We start from the raw sequence: 19,224 nt of genomic DNA, 5'->3' as shown, positions 1-19,224 counted from the left end.
ATAACACGTTCGCATTTGAGTTCACCAAACGTAATGAAACAGCAACAAATTTCATCAATTTTCATGTTAGGATTGATCTAATTAAGAACTGGCACAAACAATCTAAAAATCCACAAGGAATCCGTTTCTTTTAGTGCATCTTGTCACATCATGTAATGACGTCATAAGAGTTTGTGCTGCGAAGTATTGCCCATGATAATATCAAGTGACGGTACGAATAAATGCGCCGGGTGGTAAGCGACATGCCTATCCATAGCAGTTGCAATGCTGCTCAGAGCTTTAAATCGCAAAGATCTGAGGGGCACTGCCACCGCGCCCGTCACACTGTGACATTAGTTGACAAGTCCCATGTCCCTGTAATGTCACCAGCACCCTTACCCTTCAAAACCGGAACGCTATAATACTCACATTACTGCTTGGCGACAGAAATAGGCAACGTGGCCGACTTCCCTGGACGAACCCTTGCACAAGGGGCTCTACTGCTACTAAATGAGGAAAAGCGGTATATAATAATTAGGTAAAGTGGTATAGGCAGTCCTAGCAAATCATATGCAACAATATAATTAAATATGATAATTTAAATGTAACGGATACGTGCAGAATTGCCACCTGTCACCGTCGTGGATGCCGGTCCTGGAAGTGAACGTGGAGCACATCTCTCCTGAGGTGGTGCACAAAGATTTCCGCCTCTGGCTCACCTCCACGCCCTCCCCTCACTTTCCCGTCGCCCTCTTGCAGAATGGTAACATTACCTTACACCCTCCATTCTTAGTTATTGTCCTTCACGTATGACCGATCCGTAAGTGTGGTTAAAACCAGCCAAATGTGGAGAAAAAAACGAACATAAAAAGAAAATTAGACGATATCGCATGCGTTGCTCTGATCCCAAAGTAAGTAACTGAAGCACGTGTTACGAAAATCGGTGACAACGACGGTGCCATAAGCAGCCTGATCCGAGACAATATAGAAAAGTTTGTATTTCTACATTAACCCGGCCGGGGATCGAACCCGGGTCCTCAGAGATGGCGATGCCACGAAAACCGGCGTGCAAGTCACTCGATGACGGAGGTCATAAATTCTCTTGTTCACTAAGGGATCAAAACTAAGTTGCGCGCCTAATTTTTAAGTTAACTGTTGTCGGGGTAATCATCGAGGAACCTAAATTGGTTTCTAAAACAGCCAATAGAACAACTAAATCCGTAACAGAGGTGATCTTAAGTGAGATATTCTCACTTAAGATCACCTCTGTTACACGATAGAGAGATGTTTAGTTATAGAGAGATGTTTACTTTATTGAATACTGATGTTTGTTACTATCATGATATTCATAAATATATTTTTTGTGAAAATGCTCCACTGGATGACTGTTATTGTTATTGATATTCGATCCGACTGTACTCAAACCAGCGACTGTTGCCTCGCCGTGGCTCTGGCGTCTCATATATGGCGCTACGGCAAAAAACTCATTTGAACCCAATACAAACATCTGCAACGGACACAAAAAAAATCATAAGATCTGCTGACTTGATCTGTAGCCACAGTGATGCAACAGACACTACAAACTGGGGCCCCCCCATATAAGGTAATAGTCAAAACTCAATTTTCAAAATGTGGGTATTTTAAAATATATACCCACTAGCGTAGTCGTAATAAAGTATCACGTCACGCGTAAAAATATTGAGTCGCTAACTACCGTCAGTTGTGAAGTGCCATCAGCGCAAAGTTTGCTCTTTACGCTAAATATTAATTATTCCGTAACGTACGTGAGTTTACGTGCAATCATCAGACATTTATTTCTTAAGTTTGATATTAAAATCGATATAAGTGCTTTACGTGAGTGAATAAGCCAGGTATGTTGAGTCTCCTAACATTATTATTATTATTTTATTAAGTTACCGATAGGTATCTGATTTACGACTAATATATACAATGTATACATAATATATGCTTTATTACGACTTCGCTAGTAGGTATATATTTTTTTTTAAATACCCACATTTTGAAAATTCTGTTTTGAGCATTACTTTGTGTGGGCGGGCCCCAGTCTGCAGTGTCTGTCGCATCACTGTGGCTACGGATCAAGTCAGCAGATCATATGAATTTGTTTATGTGCCCGTTGTAGACACTAGAACCACGATGAGGCTGACACAGACGCTGGTTCGAGTACAGTCGGATCAAAGGAATTTTTCTTGTTTTGTGTTTCTTCATCTTTGTATCAATAATAATAACAAGACATAGAGAGATTCGAGTTGTACCAAAAATAGTCTATAGAACAAATAAATTGGGAATGCATAATTTGTTTGTTATATAAACGTCATTTGCGTAAAGGTCGGTAGATGCAATTTCTGATCTCTGTGCACAGGGTACAAGATGACTGTGGAGCCTCCTCGGGGCATCAAAGCCAACTTGCTGAAGGCCTACATCAATCAAGTACCAGATTTCGCCGACTACATAGGTTCTGGTGATCCCAAAGTACCCAATTTTAAGGTACATAGGTTTTTTGTATAGCCCAACTCTATAGGGCTAGCACAACAGGGTGCGACTCACGCGAAAGAAACATAAAGCGCGAGATACTGGTGTGACGGTGTGACCTCCTTACACCGTTATCTCACCTCTTTGTATCGCCTCTCTCCGCTTGTATCTTATAATTTTTTTATTTTACATGTATTTAAATTTTAAATTTGAATAGTTCCATCTTCCTTCACTTTCTCATTTTGTTTTCGTACCACGGTCACTCCCAGCTCGACCGCCACAACAGTCGGAGCTGTTAATAAGCTAATCATGTGTAACAATTTATAAGTCTACAGCCTACATGTATCTATTTCTGTAATTCAGTTTCTCGGCCCATTTAGGGGTAAGTGCCTTAATAATAAAGTGTAGGGAGTGTTTTATACTGTTATACCTGTTTTTTTACATTTACCTTTATATATTGTTACAGCCTTCCTTTAAACTTTACTTCTTTAATAAATTTTGTGGACCGGAAGTTTCCCATTTCATTGCCGTGAACCTGTTCACGGCTAGTTAGGGTTGCAACCCTTTTCACTGGTATTCTCGTATAGAGATCTTGCGCTTTATAACGCTCTCATGCATTGTCGTGCTAGCCCTACTGAAAACGCTGCGATGATAAAATTTTGCTGTTGGCATCAAGTCAGAACATTGATCATTGTTGAGACTAAGTCTCTCCTCCAAGACTGTGCTTCAATATCGTCTGTAAGCACAGGATCGTCAACAGTTCGCATAGCACGTCTTTGAACCGCGTCAAAGGGCCCGAGCTGGCATCCAAGAGCTCTCGCTTAAAGATGGCATCAGTATTCCATGTGGGGATGGACTTGTGACTTATAAATTTCAATTACAATTACAGTCTCAATTACAGTCTCTGCTCTGAAGTGAAATACCGCTTAGCTCTGTTGAGCACACCGAGCTTTTTGGACGTCAGCTTAACTTTCCCATCTAAGTGACTACGAAACTGAACGTCATAAGAGATGTTTTATTATGCTAAAGTTTTATTCTTGTGTTCATATGTGGAAGCTTTAACTGTCATGTAATTATTCTTGTGGAAGTTGACTTCGTAAAAGTACTGGACTGTAAGCTCCCCTAATAATATAAAATAAAATCACATCCTGTTGACAGTGGATGCTGTTCTCGCTATGCTTGTTCCACGGCGTGGTGCTGGAGCGACGTAAGTTCGGACCTCTCGGGTTTAACATCCCGTACGAGTTCACTGACGGCGACCTGCGTATCTGCATCTCACAGCTGCACATGTTCCTCAACGAGTATGCAGACGTACCTCTTAGGGTAAGACCATGCTAAACTTACACAAAGATTGTCTGTTACATTGTATAAAAAAAGGTCATTATGTACAAATGTTTTCACAGTGCACATTTGGTGAAATTACAGGCACATGGAACTTGTCAACTTATGTATCAGGGCGCGTTGGCAGTGCCTCTCAGATCTTCGCGATTTAAACTTCTGAGTGGTACTGCAACTGTTATAGACAGGCGTGTAGCTTGCGATCAGGCCCACGACTTGTTCGTCCTGTCACTTGATATTATAAAAAGAAAATAAACTAAGAGTAAAACTATTTCCTTAATATATCTCGGCGATCTTCGGATTTCCGAATGCACCAGAATAATATCTATAATATAGAACAATATATAATAGTATAATATCTGATTGAAATTCAAAACTACGTACTTTATTATTGTTTTTTTTTCATGTGAACTTTACTTTTTTATAATAATACCAGTTACTCCTTAACAATGATGTTCACAGAAATATAAACGAAATAGAGTACCTACTACTAGATACTACATACGTCAATGTCGATTAATCGATAGCCGAAACTCGAAGATTGCCAAGAGATTTTTAAGAGAAAAGTACTGTACAAAATTAAATGTAGTAGGATATTGTTTAAAAAATACTATATCAAAATTGTTTTGAAATATACAAGTTCCTAATAAGGAGAGCGCATGTCCGTGTGGTGTCTCTCCCCAGACAATGGCACATCTTTTGTCCTGCCCTGCGTGTCCCTACACCTGCACACGCGATGACCTGTACAACGCCACTGATAATGCTATCACAGTCTCTAAGTACTGGCCCTCACAAATATAAACGTCAGAATCGATACGCCAAGAAGACTAATAAGTAAAACAAACATGTCAAATGGATAAATAATCTGACTTAGAGGACTATAAAATGCATTGCCCTCGCTGCCAAAGCCCCTAATGGTTAGGAACACAGTAAAATTCTAAAATTAACGACCCTTAAATGCCAAAGATGCTGACATATACTGCGGGGCACATTAACTACGGCGGGCGCGTGACGGACGACTGGGACCGGCGCTGTCTGCTTTTCCTCCTCGCTGACTATTACAATCTCAACGTGCTGTCCGACCGGTACACTTTCGATGAGAGCGGCGCCTACAAACAGGTATTCAATCATCTTCCTACCCAGATCTACTCAGAATCAAATACAAGGTTATGGGGTCAGGAGTCTTCGAGCATCGACTGTAAATTACTATTTTTGCCAGCTTCACCGTATGACCCTGAAACTTGAGCTTTATTTAGAAAATGGAGGTAATAAATCAAACACAATGTTGTCGTTAGCAAAATGCATCGGCGTCTATCGACGACTACACGAAGTACATCCGTACTTTGCCGTTGACGGACGAGCCGGCCCTCTTCGGGTTGCATTCCAATGCCAACATCTCCTACGCCATGTCCGAGACTAACACCAATCTTAGTAAGTTAAGCAATATTTGGAGATGTGTTTTTTTAGATTAGAAAATTGTATACCTAATGTATGGCCGGACACAGTGAAACTATACTTGTTTTGAAAAACTCAGCTTCTATTCTTCATTTGTTTTCACAAATGAATGATTTATTATTATTATGTCAAATAAGTAATACTCGACCAAATTCAAACTCAATGTCGAGTATGAAGTTTCATTCGCATCATTCGTTTTTCAATTTGTCGAGTATTACTTATTTGGATATAATTGTATGTGACGAATGTCGGACAGAGCACGGGAGTAGACCCCCTGATGTCAAAGTAAGTAACTGAAGCACTTATGTTATGGAAATAGGAAACAATGACGATACCACAAACACCCAGACCCGTGGCAATATAGAAAATTTAATTTTCTACATTAGAGATCGAACTCGGGGTCTCAGAGGTGGCGACACCCTGAACACCGGTATGCAATTATCACTTACCAACAACTTTAACACTTTGCACCCTCAGTGTAATAAAACAAAATTTCGCGTATATATGCGCGTATATATATATATATATATATATATATACGCGTTTCTATTTTATATATATATATAAAATAGAAACATATTATCATGATCAATCATGTGGCTTTATTATACAAACGGTAGACATTCAACTGCCTCCGTGGCCGAACGGTTACCATAACTGCCACGCAGAGGTCCCAGGTTCGATTCCCGGGCCGGGAGAAATATTTGTATGACCTACATTTGTTTCTCTCGTGAGTTTGGGTGTAATTCGTGGTTGTCTATATGTGTGTCCATGGCACCCGCGACACCGGGTTTCCCTAGTGCGGGGCTATGTTGATTGTGAGCGTTATTATTATTATTATTATTATTATACATTACTTTATTGTTAAGCGTGGAAATTCAATGTAAATACATTAAACTTAAATAAAGAACCCATACCGTTGATGTTACTAAAGGAGTAAGACCACCACACTACACTTATTAATACGACATCGGCTTGAGCCGGTCAGCAATTTAAGTCCTTACAATCAGTGGCGTAGCGTCGATTGCCTCTGTCGATGCCACGCGGGACAGCTTACATTTTTCACGGTTACTAAAATACATAATTACTAAAGTTCCGGCTGGCTCGGCTCGACTGTGTTTTTATGTCCGCCTTTCGTCGCCACCTTTCAGGATTTCGTTTTCTCAATTAGTGACATTTATTTTCTAATTTTGAGTAAAAAAGTTTTTATTAATAAATATAGAAATATATAGTAGTTTATGATATAATGTATTGGTTTTATTACTTATTATATGTATTACATATATGTAATTATTTATTGATTTTCCATCTATCGTTTACTAAATCTTCATACACCGCCGTCTGTTTCCTATGAATTATAATTACTTCCATCCAAAGGTTGTCTGGCAGAAATCGCTTAAAGCGATATGACCGCCCATTGTACCACCGCTTATGTCTTATTATTTTAATTACTGTATTGTATTTGTATTTATGTTGGTGCACAATAAAGAATTTTTGTATTATATCGCTAGTTAGGGCTCTGGCGCGCTCCATCCATGGCGCCTTCTATACCCCCCACGCTTCGCCACTGCTTACAATAAGAGCAAAGAAGACTGGTCATTTCAGTTTCGCTCATTGCGAAACGCGCTACATCTTTTTCGTACCTATTACATACATATTAAGGATGTTTCTGACCAGCTCGACTTAATGCGGTACCTTATCAATAAGTGTGGTGGTACTCTAAATCTGAGCTGACTCCACAGGGACCTTGTGCAATCTGCAGCCAAAAGAAGCGGTAGGCACTACTTCCGGAGACCTTTCGCCTGAGGAGATGACAGAAAAAGCGGCCAAAGACGTCCTTGACGTCCTGCCGGCCTTACTTGACGTCAAATACATATCTGCCACGTTAGTTGCTTAGACAATATGTGTAACGCACCGAGTTTCATCAAAACAATGACAATTCTATAGACGCTTTCGACTAGACTCTCCTTTCTTCTTTGGTTGATAATAAGCACATTATCATGCCTTTACATAGTATACAATAGAATTAACTCCAAAGGGACAAGTGACCACTGGGACAAGGAAACATTAAAAAAAGAAAGAAAGCTGGAGTCCAGAACTTGGCTGTTGATATTTGGACACCATTTTTTGTGTTTTGATTTCTGAAATTGAGAGGTTTGGTAATCCAGTTGGGAGAGCGGTTCCTTCTCAATTGCGAGGTGGACAGTTAGAATTCCTGTGACGGCATATATGTGTTTAAACATTTTGCAGCAACGCTTCTCGCTAACGTGAAGGAAAATATCGCAATAAAAACAACGTGGAAGTACGTTCACAACGCCCTGCCGTTCCTAGAGATAACACTCATCGGGGCAAATAATATTTCCTCAACTATATAAAGCTGGTCGTTTTATAAACCTTTTTCATCGAGTATATAACCAGAAGTAGAGACGAAATGTCATTTAATTTGTTTGAAAACTATTCTGCCAAATTATTACGGTGATAATTCCGCTCCGATTGGCTAGCCCGAATTCGAAACAGAGACGGGTGTGTCGTCAATTGTTTCACTTCCAACTTTAGCAGCAAAGGGTTCGTAAAGTGTAGTACTGCCACCTTACCTATTTCTGCCGCCAAGCAGTAACGTCAATTTTCCCACACTAACGAATGGAACAGCCCCCCATTGTTATAGTTATCTTTATTACAATAAATACAGAATATTTTTGGAATATACGGACACGTACACCCAGGCCGGTTGTTGGCGCTGTACTATTTCAGCTTTCTTATTTGTGATTTCAACGCAAATGAGAGTTGATATTTAAAAGTGATATAAGGCCCATTTGCCTGATGAGTTGCCAGTGATGGGGCCCTTATTCCGCCTCTATTTTAACCGACTTTAAAAAGGAGGAGGTTCTCAATGCGACTGTATGTTCTTTTTTTTGTATGTATGTTACGCGATAACTCCGGTATTTGTGAACCGATTTTCATGATTCTTTTTTTGTTGGAAAGGGGGTACTTCCATAGTGGTCCCATTTCATTCTGAAGAAAATCATCCACCTTGAAGGGTGGCTGTTCACGCATGAAGATTCACTTTTATAAATAGCGCCTAACTTTAATTTAGGAGCAATTACTTTAATGGTTGATTTTGCTATTTCCTCCATTCAAGGCGTTTTTCTCTCAATACACTTTGACTAGTGTCGTAGTGAGAATCTATTTTTATTATCTCCAGCGTCAAGTCCTGTATAGTGGCGAACTAGGAGATATTTCAATAAAACTTAGCAAATAGACGTAATTCCACGTACTTTTGAGGTCGGTTTTTTTAGTACTCTGTACTGAGATTATTGGTTATATACCCGATTACCTCTTTTAACCACGTTAAGTGAGTTCAGCAAACGGCGATATTGTATTGTCTAACTTTTACTTTATGTCATGCAGATACCCAGTGTCGTACAAAGAATCGCTCAACACAGTCTTAGTTCAAGAAGCAATCCGGTACAATAAGCTTTTGACAGTTATACGATCTTCATTGCAGTGAGTAAATTAATTGAAATGTACAGTGTTTTTTTTAATGAGACAGTGTGGGGAAATCCGAAACCATAGCAGATACAAGGAAACTGTCTTAGGAACTATTAAGTCTTTTTTTGTGAAAACAATTTTTGCATAGTCGATTTTAAGGTCAACCGTGAGTTAACCAGTTTACAAAAAAACTAGTTAATTTTAATCAATTTTTATGAAAAATATTTATTTGAAATTTGACCAACTTCGGCTGTCTCGACTTTTTTTCGTCCCATACAGTAAAATGATCCCTTCATGAAACTGCGTCGCGTTCTTAGCAGTAAAAAAAATTTTGATCAATTTTATTCATTTTTATGGACAACCCACACTTGACCAAAAAGTTGACTATGGCTTTCGAGACCATGGACGTTGCGTTGCATACGTGATTAAACACATTATTTTATCCTTCATTTTCAGTATAAAAGTACTATTAATATGCCTGGAAAAACAGTCATATTTTCTTTTAGTCATTGCTCTAACACGTCAAATATTACTTTTATTATTAATAAATTATTGTTTTTGCTTTTTCTAGTACACCTTCGTCTCTTTAGTCTTTTATTATTTCCTCACATTGTTTGAGAAAAATACTATGCATGCCTCGGCGGGAACGGGGATTGCTTGACTTGCATTAATACAAGGCCTCGCTGGAGCTCGTCCTTATAACTCATACTCGTCCAGCAATCCTTACTCCTGGCCTCAGCAAATACTATTTGTTGTTGATAGGGACCTGCTGAAGGCACTCAAAGGTTTGGTGGTGATGTCTGAAGCACTAGAGAGCATGTCCAACAGCCTTGCCAAGAACGTGGTGCCCGTCATGTGGAGTTCCAAAGCCTATCCTAGTCTCAAGCCGCTCGGTAACACTCACGCACAAAGCACACTCAGTGTTGTATCGAACTAATATCTATAAAAGCCGTGGTAGCCTTAAAGTAGAGACCGTGTGTCGGGATCCGGACACGTACGTCTGAGATTTCGGAATTTGTATGAAATTTAATTTGAAAGGACTTGTACCGAATTAGTATGGAGCTTGGTACTTTATTCCCAGAAAAATTTAACCAGCCTCAATTTTTTTGCCAGATAAAAGCTTGGAAAGAAAGCAGCAACACTTAAATGTTACAATATTCAAAAACATTATTCTAGTTGGCTAATTAAATTGCAACAAGAATGGCTTTCACATCTGATGTGTTAATATTTTTTATGGCATTGGCCACTGGCGGATTACCCAAAAAATTACATAACAAACAGTTCCGTTTCGTGGGATTGCGTTCCGTTTTACTTTACATAGCATTAAAATTCCCTAACGGTTTTCTGGAAATTGCAAATCAAAAATAATTTGTTTTTAATTCGGACTTTCTAGATTTTGAGAGCTCCTTACAAAAAACCAACTAATAGCCTGGTTCAATTTTCCATTTATTTTAGTACCACTAAAGGAACAACTCCTTTGACCATGAGCTTATTACTGCCCTCGGAACGAAAAAAGGCACAACTGCTGTGTAAAGTACGCATTGTTGTGCCTTTTTTCGTTACGAGGGCAGATTAGTGAAGCAACATATAGTGATGAAATCTGCACGTCAAAGAAGGTTCACAAGTCCCTTACACGCATCGAGCCAGAGTGGCGGACTACGGCTTAAAACCTCGCCTGGGAAGAGATCCGTGCCCAGTGAGATTTATAAGTAGGTTGATAAACAGACGTTAGCTAAATACGGTAAAGTGCAAACTTTGCCATAATTACGTCGTTACTAGTGCATTTCGTTAGTAGAGCTCCTTGTGAAAGAGTTCGTCCAGGGTATTGCCACTCTACCTATTCCTGCCGCCAAGCAGTAATGTCAGCATTACTGTGTTCCGGTTGTGAAGGGTAAGGGTGCTGGTGAAATTACAGACACATGGGACTTGTCAACTTATGTCTCAGGGTGACGGGCGCAGTGCAGTGCCCCTCAGACCTTTTCAGAATTTAAAGCTCTGAGTGGCACTGCAACTGTTATGGACAGGCGTGTAGCTTACAATCAGGCGCACAACTTGTTTGTCCCGTAGAACTTAGTCGCAAACACCCACCTCAATTGTAAAATCGATGCCCCACCGAATAAACGCGTGAAAGCGTTTACGGCTTTTTGCATTTAATCAATTTTTGGTAGAATAAAAAGTTAAGAGGATTTTTTATTAATTTCTGATAAAGTATCAATATTTTCGAGTTCTTAGGTTTTTGCGATTGTTACACATAGGAAATGAAACTATTTTTCCGAATTTAAATCGCGTATGTACCAACGTTTCGGGCTCTACACAGGTCCCATGGTCACGGTTGACTGAGGTGGTACAGTTTTCAACCAGTTATGTCTAATATTAATGCAAACCATCTTATTTTTCCCTATAGTTACAAAAGTTATTAATTAAATATTTTTAATTTTACATAATAAAATAAAATAAAAAATAAAATAAAAATCTTTTATTTCGGACCACAGTAATCCATATAAATTAGTAGGTTAGTAACATAACAACTTATAACTATGCTAGTTATTAGGGTTAGTACAATTACATAACCAAAAATGAATAAAATTAAAAATAAAATGAGACGGACCCGGCTGTCCAAGCGGCTCACCGATTCGCACGCAGTACATGCAATTCGATGAACCTCTGGAAAACTGCTGCATCCATCCTGTTTGCAATTAGCTTTAGGATCTTGTTATTGCTTCCCCTCACCCTTTGTACCAGCGCTGCAGACATTTTGCGCATGATGGCATAAAAATCCTTAACAGCAGCATCCGCAAACATGCCAGATGCGCTGCAGAAACGTGGAAGCCTCAACAAGACCCTAAAGGTATTATTATATTGGATTCGCAAGGCACTGTACGATCTCTGTGTGAAATTAGACCACAGAGCACACGTGTAGAAACTTTGGCAGTATGCTCTGAAGAGCGTAAGTTTCACTCCAATTGTACATCGCGTGAATCTGTGAGCCAACGTATTGCCTCGAACCGACAGTGCCCTAACATAGAACATTCCAATTTACGCTACATCTATATTACAAATTATTTTATTTTAACAATATGATTTTTTATTAAGTTAAATTTATTATTAATTAATAATGGTAATTAGAACAAATTAAAACATTGCTGTGGTACTGAAGTCTTATGTCTGTTTGGGATTTTTCATCAGAGTAACTACTGGATCCCAACCTGGTGGTACGACGAAACCATCTTCCCTCTTGAACTTAGGGTGTTTTTTAATTTCAATGGCCTCTCGCAGCATCCTGGGTAGATAACGGACTTCTTTTGCAAGGACCTGGGGTTTGTCAAATATCCGAGATAAATTTTCAAAAAATATAAATATTTTCGGTTTTCATATTTTAATATAAAATATAATGTTTTTTATATTTAATTTGGTCATACATAAATTAAATAAATATTTAAGTATAGTCCAATCACCAATGAGTAATTTTTTTTTTTTTTTCAAATTCCTTTACACGTTTATTCGGTGGGGCCGTCGAACTTGTTTTTAATTCCTTCGAGACGCTCCGGTCAAATCAGACGTTTTTTGCAGCGGCCTGGGTGAAAGACATGTGTCTGCGAGTGGTATTTATGCAGCAGTGGGTGGACACGGGTATCCCCAAGGTGTTCTGGATTTCGGGCTTCTATTTCCCTCAGGCCTTCCTCACCGGCGCGCTGCAGAACTACGCCCGGAAGCACGTCATCGCCATCGACACTATCGGATATGCCTTTGAGGTGATTATACTAAATTATACTAAACGGGTACGGGTTAATTTTAAAAAAAAAAAAAAAACGCACACACTCAACATAGCCCCGCACTAGGGAAAACCCTGTGTCGCGGGTGCCATGGACACACACATAGACAACCACAAATTACACCCAAACTCACGAGAGAAATAATTGTAGGCCATACAACTATTTCTCCCGGCCCGGGAATCGAACCTGGGACCTCTGCGTGGCAGTCCGACATGGTAACCGTTCGGCCACGGAGGCAGTTTCAGTTTAAATTTTCAGTGTTTTTAGTAGAAAAATTGTTGTACGTGATTAGTTGTTAAAAGGGAACAATAGACGTTTGTTCGTTCTGTTGTGAGAGATTTACCCATAAAACCAATAGAACTAATGTAGAAAAATACTGGTGGCATTCACTTGGCACTTCGGACACCTGGGACATTTCGGACGGTCATTTCTCGGATTCGGAACTGGGGGGCTACTCTCGATCTCCGTCTGACATCCGTCCGAAACAATTACTGTCAAATAAGTAATATTCGACAAAAAGACAAGTATCCAGTATGAAGCTTCATTCACATCGCGCGTCTTTTCATTTGGTCAAATATTGCTTATTTGGCAGTAATTGTTTCGAACGGAGATCGAGACTAGACCCCCTGATACGAATCGGACGTCGTAGTGCGCAAATGCTCTAACCCCTTTACAATTGCGATAGGCGAGCAAAGAACGCTAATACATACATAGATATCGTGAGTGAGATGGCGGTCGCACATAAAAACAATCGCACAAGTGTTTTTAATTCAAATTGTTTCAGTTGAGCTTGTAAAGCACACAGCATAAGCATAGCAAAAGCTAAGAGGTCATACAGTGCCTCCCATTCTTTTTTCATATGCTTAAACAATGGTTGAGTCTCTGTTGGCATGCAAAGAGGGTACAACCAAAACATATACTAATAATATGTAATTATATACTTTCGTAGAAAAATGTAAAAATAATAACACTACGTAAAATGGCTATAAATAATAAAATAGGTGAGGAAAGACGAAACTTAGAAGTTGAGAAAGACCTTGACACATCTTCATTCGTTATCACTAGTTTCATAGAGTACTCAGTCTTATTATAGTATAACTACTGGGATTGTATTTTAATAATAATATAACTAGTGGGAAAAATCCCCTCCGTCCATTTTACACAGGGATCCCTTATTATAATGACGGACTCCACAGAGAGAATCCATTAGGGGACAAATCATTCCAAGTAGCAATATTGGCGTAGGGCTCTTACAGGTAAACATGATACGACGTCGCGTCGCGCTACGAGGTATTCAAATTCAAATTCAAAATAATCTTTATTTCATAGGTAAGCATTATTACACTTGAAATCGTCACAATATTAAACTCTACCGCTCATTCGTAAGGCAGATTCCCCTGAGAAGAATGAGCAAGAAACTCTAGGGGTTGCTCTTTGTAAATAACATTTACAATATTTATTTTTTTATTTGAAACATCAGAGATCGAGACTACCTCCATGAGCTAAACGGGTTACTACCACGGATTTTTGTCATCCAAGTACGTATGTGTAAGAGCCCTTAGGGCTCGCTAAGGTAGGACATCGTCATGCTACGACGCGACGTCGTATCGTGTTTATGTGTAAGAAGAGCCCTTAGTTCTATTTTTATGCCGAAAATAATAAACACTCGTAATATCAGGCATCTTCTTTTCAAATGATTTTATAGTTAAATTATCCATTTGAATATGGATCGACCAGAGTAAGCAAACAGAAAACCTAACCCGCAGCCGATGTCCGCTGCGCCGGCCAAGCGGCCCGACGACGGCTGCTGCGTGCGAGGGCTGTTCCTCGAAGGCGCCCGCTGGAACAGCGCGGAACTCGCTCTGGAGGAGTCCAAACCCAAGGAGTTGTACACCGGTATGCCATAGGCCTCCAATCGTCTCGTTACAGGTTGCAATCAACAATTTCACGACTGTACAACCAGTGAAATTCCGAAGCCCTCAGTGCTCGACCTTCGGACCAACTGGATCTTATAAGTACCACTACATTATACCTTTAATGGTACAGGTGCCACTATTATAATTGATACCTTGATACCAATTCGTTGTGAGAGTCAGAATGGCGGGTGTACCTTAACGGTTCGTGACAAATTTGATATCAAAAAAATTTACCTAATTTGTACTATTTAGTGCCTGTGTTTAAATAAATATACCTCCGTCAGGACGAAGTTATAGCAATATCAAAGAATTGACAGTCAATATGGCGGATGTACCTCAAATTACCAGTTTTTATTTAATAACTATAAATACTTATTTTATTTAAAAAAAAATGTATTATTAATACTCTCAAGGTAAAAGAATCTCCAGCTCGATCTGCTGGTTAGTTTCTGGGAAATAAGACTAAATCTGTTGAGATTTCAGAGTGGCGTGTACATCATCGTAACTTATTGCATCAGTATCATATTGACTCAATAAATTACGATGTATTTGTACTTTTATTGATTAATGCAATATGCTACGATGAAGACCTGTGAATTGTATCAATCTGCCTTGTAAGCGTATGGGTGGTTGAGACTTTTGTAACTTCCAAGTTGTAAGTCCACCACCTATATAATACGCTTACACGGCAGATTGCTACAATTCACAGATATACTTCGTAGCATATTGCATGAATCTAGGTAGGTAAGTACAAAAGTAAGTGCCTGTACTTCCACAGAAATGGCGATAATTTACATGAAACCGGAGCGCGAACACAAGCTGAAGGAGGGCTTGTACGAATGTCCGACGTACAAGACTCTGCTTCGCGCCGGGACACTGTCCACGACGGGGCACTCCACCAACTACGTCATGACCATCGAGCTGCCCACGCAGAAGCCGCAGGCGCACTGGATCAAGCGCGGCGTGGCGCTCTTCTGCGCATTGGATTATTAAGGACTTCGGGAAAATTTGGAAACCCGATCACGAGAATGAGAACGGATTTTAACTGAATTATATATTTACTACTTGACTAAATTGTTTGATTTCTATAATTCAGCAGGAATAATAATGCAGTGAGGCTTAGGTACATTTATTTATTACGAAATTTGAATGCATGGCCAAGATAATGAAGACCTCCGACCGACCCACACCCGCACAACCCAATCCCGAGCCCGTCGCGGCTGCGGGCCTGCTGTTTTTAATTTCAACACTCACGCCGCTGATTTGGTGGTACATTCCTTGCGTAATAAATAGTATTTATTCACAAAAGTAACATTTGGTCGGAACAATGAGGTTTGTAGAGTACAATTTGAAACTTTTTAACGCGAATATTTCATCAGCTAATATGTAGCGCTTTACAAATACAAAATACAACACAATTGTTTAATTTCACTACTAATTACGTTCACAATACAGGTCAATTTGCTGAATTAACGGCGGTTAATGCTGTTGTTTTCTTTCGGCAAACCCTATACGGCATTTTGTTTCGGCGAATTTTCCTCGACTTCTGAATCCGAAGGCATTTTGAGCGGCCCTTTGTAGAATTCGAAATTGGAAAGCTCGCGTATTTTATCGTACTCCGGGTACGGCATCCATTTTGAACTGAAAACACAAAGAAATTAAAATAAAATTCAAGGAAACAATACACATAGAATGACTAATACCTCCCACTGTTCTAAATCTTTGCCGTCTAATTAGCAATCACTTTACAACGGTAGCATGCGTGTTTAGAATAAAAATTTTGTAATTGTAAATATTTTGTAATTGTAAAAATTTTGTAATTGTAAATATTTTGTACCTATAAGAGTTTGTATTATAATTATTTTGTTTAGAATTTAGCCTTTTTTAGTAATTCCGAGATTTCAGAGGGAGTTATTATCCACTCTATATTTACTACTTAAAGTTCAGATAAAGTCCAGACTGGCTTTTCTTCTGAGTTTTCGATCTTTGTATTAATAATTATAACTATACTCTAGCCAAATTCGATGTAGAATTAATGTCAAAAAAACAAAAACGTATGATTTTTAGGGTTTTCATCTCAGATCTTTCACAGTTACTATACAATTTCAATAATTTCCTACGAAATTCAACTACATTGTGGATAATACTAAATCTTGAAGCCATGTTTATAATGAATATTATTCAACAGAAGTTTCAAATCACCTAAAAATGACCAGTAATTAATTATTTGTATAACTGTGTCATCCCTAGTGACTTTTTGATTTGAAGTGAGAGATTGAAAACATTCGAGTTCTAGTGGTAATTCAAGTTCAGAATCGGAAACAGATGCTGGATGATTTTAAATGTGGTAAATTAATATCAAATAAAATCTTACAATTTTGTTTCTTTTCATCTACCATTACTTACCATCTAGCAGTAAATATTAATAGGACGCAAACACTTATTTTTATTCCTAAATCATACGTATCAATAGGTATTTTGTAAATTTTATAATAATTGTCTAGGTAAATATTACTTCTACATAACCCAATTACTTACTTACCTATTTAAATTCCAATTAAGGGAGCAGGCCGTGGGCAGAGCAAGCCTTAATAATGAGCATTGAAAAAAATGTTCTTTTCCTATGCCATCATTGGTTGCCTAGCAACGTTTTGTTATTAAACATTCTACATCGAATTTGGCTAGAGTATAGTGAAGTAATTTCACATAAAAACAATTGAATATTAATTCAATAAAAATTTAAATACAATGAATAGCGACATCTACGCGACTTAAAGGTATCTAACCGGGTGATGAAATACAGATTTCTCATAGATGGCGCTACGACTAAAAAGTCGTTGAAAAACGAAATACAAAGATACGACGCAAACACTAAAACTAAGACGCAAAAATTGGTAAGGTCCGCTGGTTAGATCCGTTGCTTAGTTGGTATAGCGTCTGACACGGTAAGCTAGAAGACATCGGTTCGAATCCGGATCGAAGGAATTTTTTCTGAGTGTTCGATCTTTGTATTAATAATTATAACAATCCGGCTATTCCGATATTTGTAATGATGGTAGGTACTTCGGAACATACTTTTTGATACACGGTGAAGGAGGCTTTATCTCTGTTTCTGGGATGTAGACACATTGCAAACCCTCGAAGCCCAACAGCTCCGCCAGCACATTGATATCTTTGTACGTTGGCCTCGCTCGCAACATCTGGAACAAACAATTTTTTTTTATGGTACAAGTGACGAGAGGAAAACTCGTACAAAAATGCGAAAATATAATTGTAAACCCATGGTCAACAATAGATATTAATATATATATGTATATTATATATACACTGATTAATTTTAACATCGATTCTCAATTTAACTGAACGTGTCCCATCACTGTTCATGTTTGTCATATGTCATTCTAGCTAAGCTAAATTTCCCGGAGTTATAATTAGTCATCGAGTATATAACCAGAAATAGAGACGAAATGTCATTTATTTGAAAACTATTCTGCCATATCATTACGGTGACAACTGCTCTCCGATTGGCTAGCCCGAGTTCGAAACAATTGACGGGTGTCGTCAATTGTTTCACTTCAAATCCACCAGTATAACTTGAGCTTTGCTATATTGGACGAAAATTGAAAAATTACATATTTAATATTTAATTACCGATGAAATGTAATTCCGTTTGTCTTGTCTTGCTGTTTTTCCCACACCACCGAATGGAACAGCCCCCATAGTTTGAGATATTATCTTTATTACAATAAATACTGAACGTTTTTTGGAATATACGAAGACGTACACACAGGTCAGTTGTTAGCGCTGCACTATTTCAGCTTTTCATTTAGTGACTTCAGTGCAAACTAGAGTTGTTATTTAAAAGTGATACAAAGGCCAATTGTCTGATGAGTTGCCTGGGATGGATGGCCCTTATTTCGTCTCTATTTCTGGTTATACACTCGATATAATTAGTACACTGTAATTTTGTGAAAAAAGCATATACTTCTGTGCAGACTTCGTATCGGTCTTCGATGGGCGGGAAGTTCCAGAATAACATGCCGACGACGACCTCGTCGCGCAGGTAAAACAACATGCCGCGTTTATATCTGTTTCTGTACTCCTCGGTGCTGCAAAACATATAGAAATTTTAAAAACATTGCATCGGCTGCGGTGAGAAGGTTATCCAAAAATCTCTCACTAGATGTCACTAGCGGTGACGAATGCCGAAAGTCAATACAAAGACCTATAACTAAAACACTGTGGCTCAGATGTTTAGAGCAATGCATAGACGCGTGTTCAACTCCCACCGGGTTCACGAGAGTTTTCTGTGTGTTCTATCTTTGAATTCATAATCATATTGAAATGTTACTATTGAAAACCAAATAGTTTCATATTTTGCCAAAAGATGGCGTTTGAAAATGTACAATGACACGTGCGTGGTAATCTCCACAGGTCGGAAAAAGGTGTACCACATATATAGATACATGTATAGACATAGCTACAAGAAGCGACACAGAGTTATTAAAACCATCAAATATTATTTATTTTTTCGAATTCCGGATTTCCGGTAATGGTTTTACTGCATCGTAGGACAAACTACTGACCTAGGAAGTCGAAATTGGATTTTAAAATAATTGTAATGGTGCCATGTAAATAATGCAGTAGATAACTGACCTTCTTGCCAAAACAGAAAATAAAAAGTAACGAGTATGGTCACTCTCCGCCCCTCCCTAGCTTTAAATTGACGGTCACATTGATAGAACCGCGACATTTGCTAGTAGAACTTAAGAAAAAGAATT

The 19,224-nt window shown here is 38.7% G+C and overlaps 2 protein-coding genes across 3 annotated transcripts in view; one reads left to right on the top strand and one right to left on the bottom strand.

The window, feature by feature from the left end:
* LOC113240587 (dynein heavy chain 1, axonemal-like) overlaps nt 1-15,463 on the top strand; it is a 72,392-nt gene extending 56,929 nt beyond the window's left edge. For both annotated transcript variants that reach the window (XM_026477923.1, XM_026477922.1), the window contains 11 exons: nt 601-742; nt 2,363-2,487; nt 3,631-3,795; nt 4,777-4,929; nt 5,106-5,241; nt 7,008-7,149; nt 8,674-8,769; nt 9,517-9,647; nt 12,325-12,506; nt 14,294-14,423; nt 15,222-15,463. In XM_026477923.1, the coding sequence (XP_026333708.1) occupies nt 601-742; nt 2,363-2,487; nt 3,631-3,795; nt 4,777-4,929; nt 5,106-5,241; nt 7,008-7,149; nt 8,674-8,769; nt 9,517-9,647; nt 12,325-12,506; nt 14,294-14,423; nt 15,222-15,436 (1,617 nt within the window). In that variant the 3' untranslated portion in view covers nt 15,437-15,463. The remainder of the gene's footprint in view (nt 1-600; nt 743-2,362; nt 2,488-3,630; nt 3,796-4,776; nt 4,930-5,105; nt 5,242-7,007; nt 7,150-8,673; nt 8,770-9,516; nt 9,648-12,324; nt 12,507-14,293; nt 14,424-15,221) is intronic.
* Nucleotides 15,464-15,658: 195 nt separating this feature from the next.
* Nucleotides 15,659-19,224, bottom strand: part of LOC113240576 — a 44,484-nt gene continuing 40,918 nt past the window's right edge. The window contains exons 10-12 of the mRNA XM_026477911.1: nt 18,429-18,552; nt 17,519-17,643; nt 15,659-16,084 (exon numbers count right to left, since the gene is read on the bottom strand). Of these exons, the coding sequence (XP_026333696.1) occupies nt 15,952-16,084; nt 17,519-17,643; nt 18,429-18,552 (382 nt within the window). The 3' untranslated portion in view covers nt 15,659-15,951. The remainder of the gene's footprint in view (nt 16,085-17,518; nt 17,644-18,428; nt 18,553-19,224) is intronic.

Source organism: Hyposmocoma kahamanoa, unplaced genomic scaffold (genome assembly GCF_003589595.1).
Source record: "Hyposmocoma kahamanoa isolate Upper Pololo Valley unplaced genomic scaffold, ASM358959v1 157, whole genome shotgun sequence".
Lineage (NCBI taxonomy): Eukaryota > Metazoa > Arthropoda > Insecta > Lepidoptera > Cosmopterigidae > Hyposmocoma > Hyposmocoma kahamanoa.
Note: the sequence above shows the minus strand (reverse complement) of the source record. Positions and strands in the feature narration are given on the sequence as shown.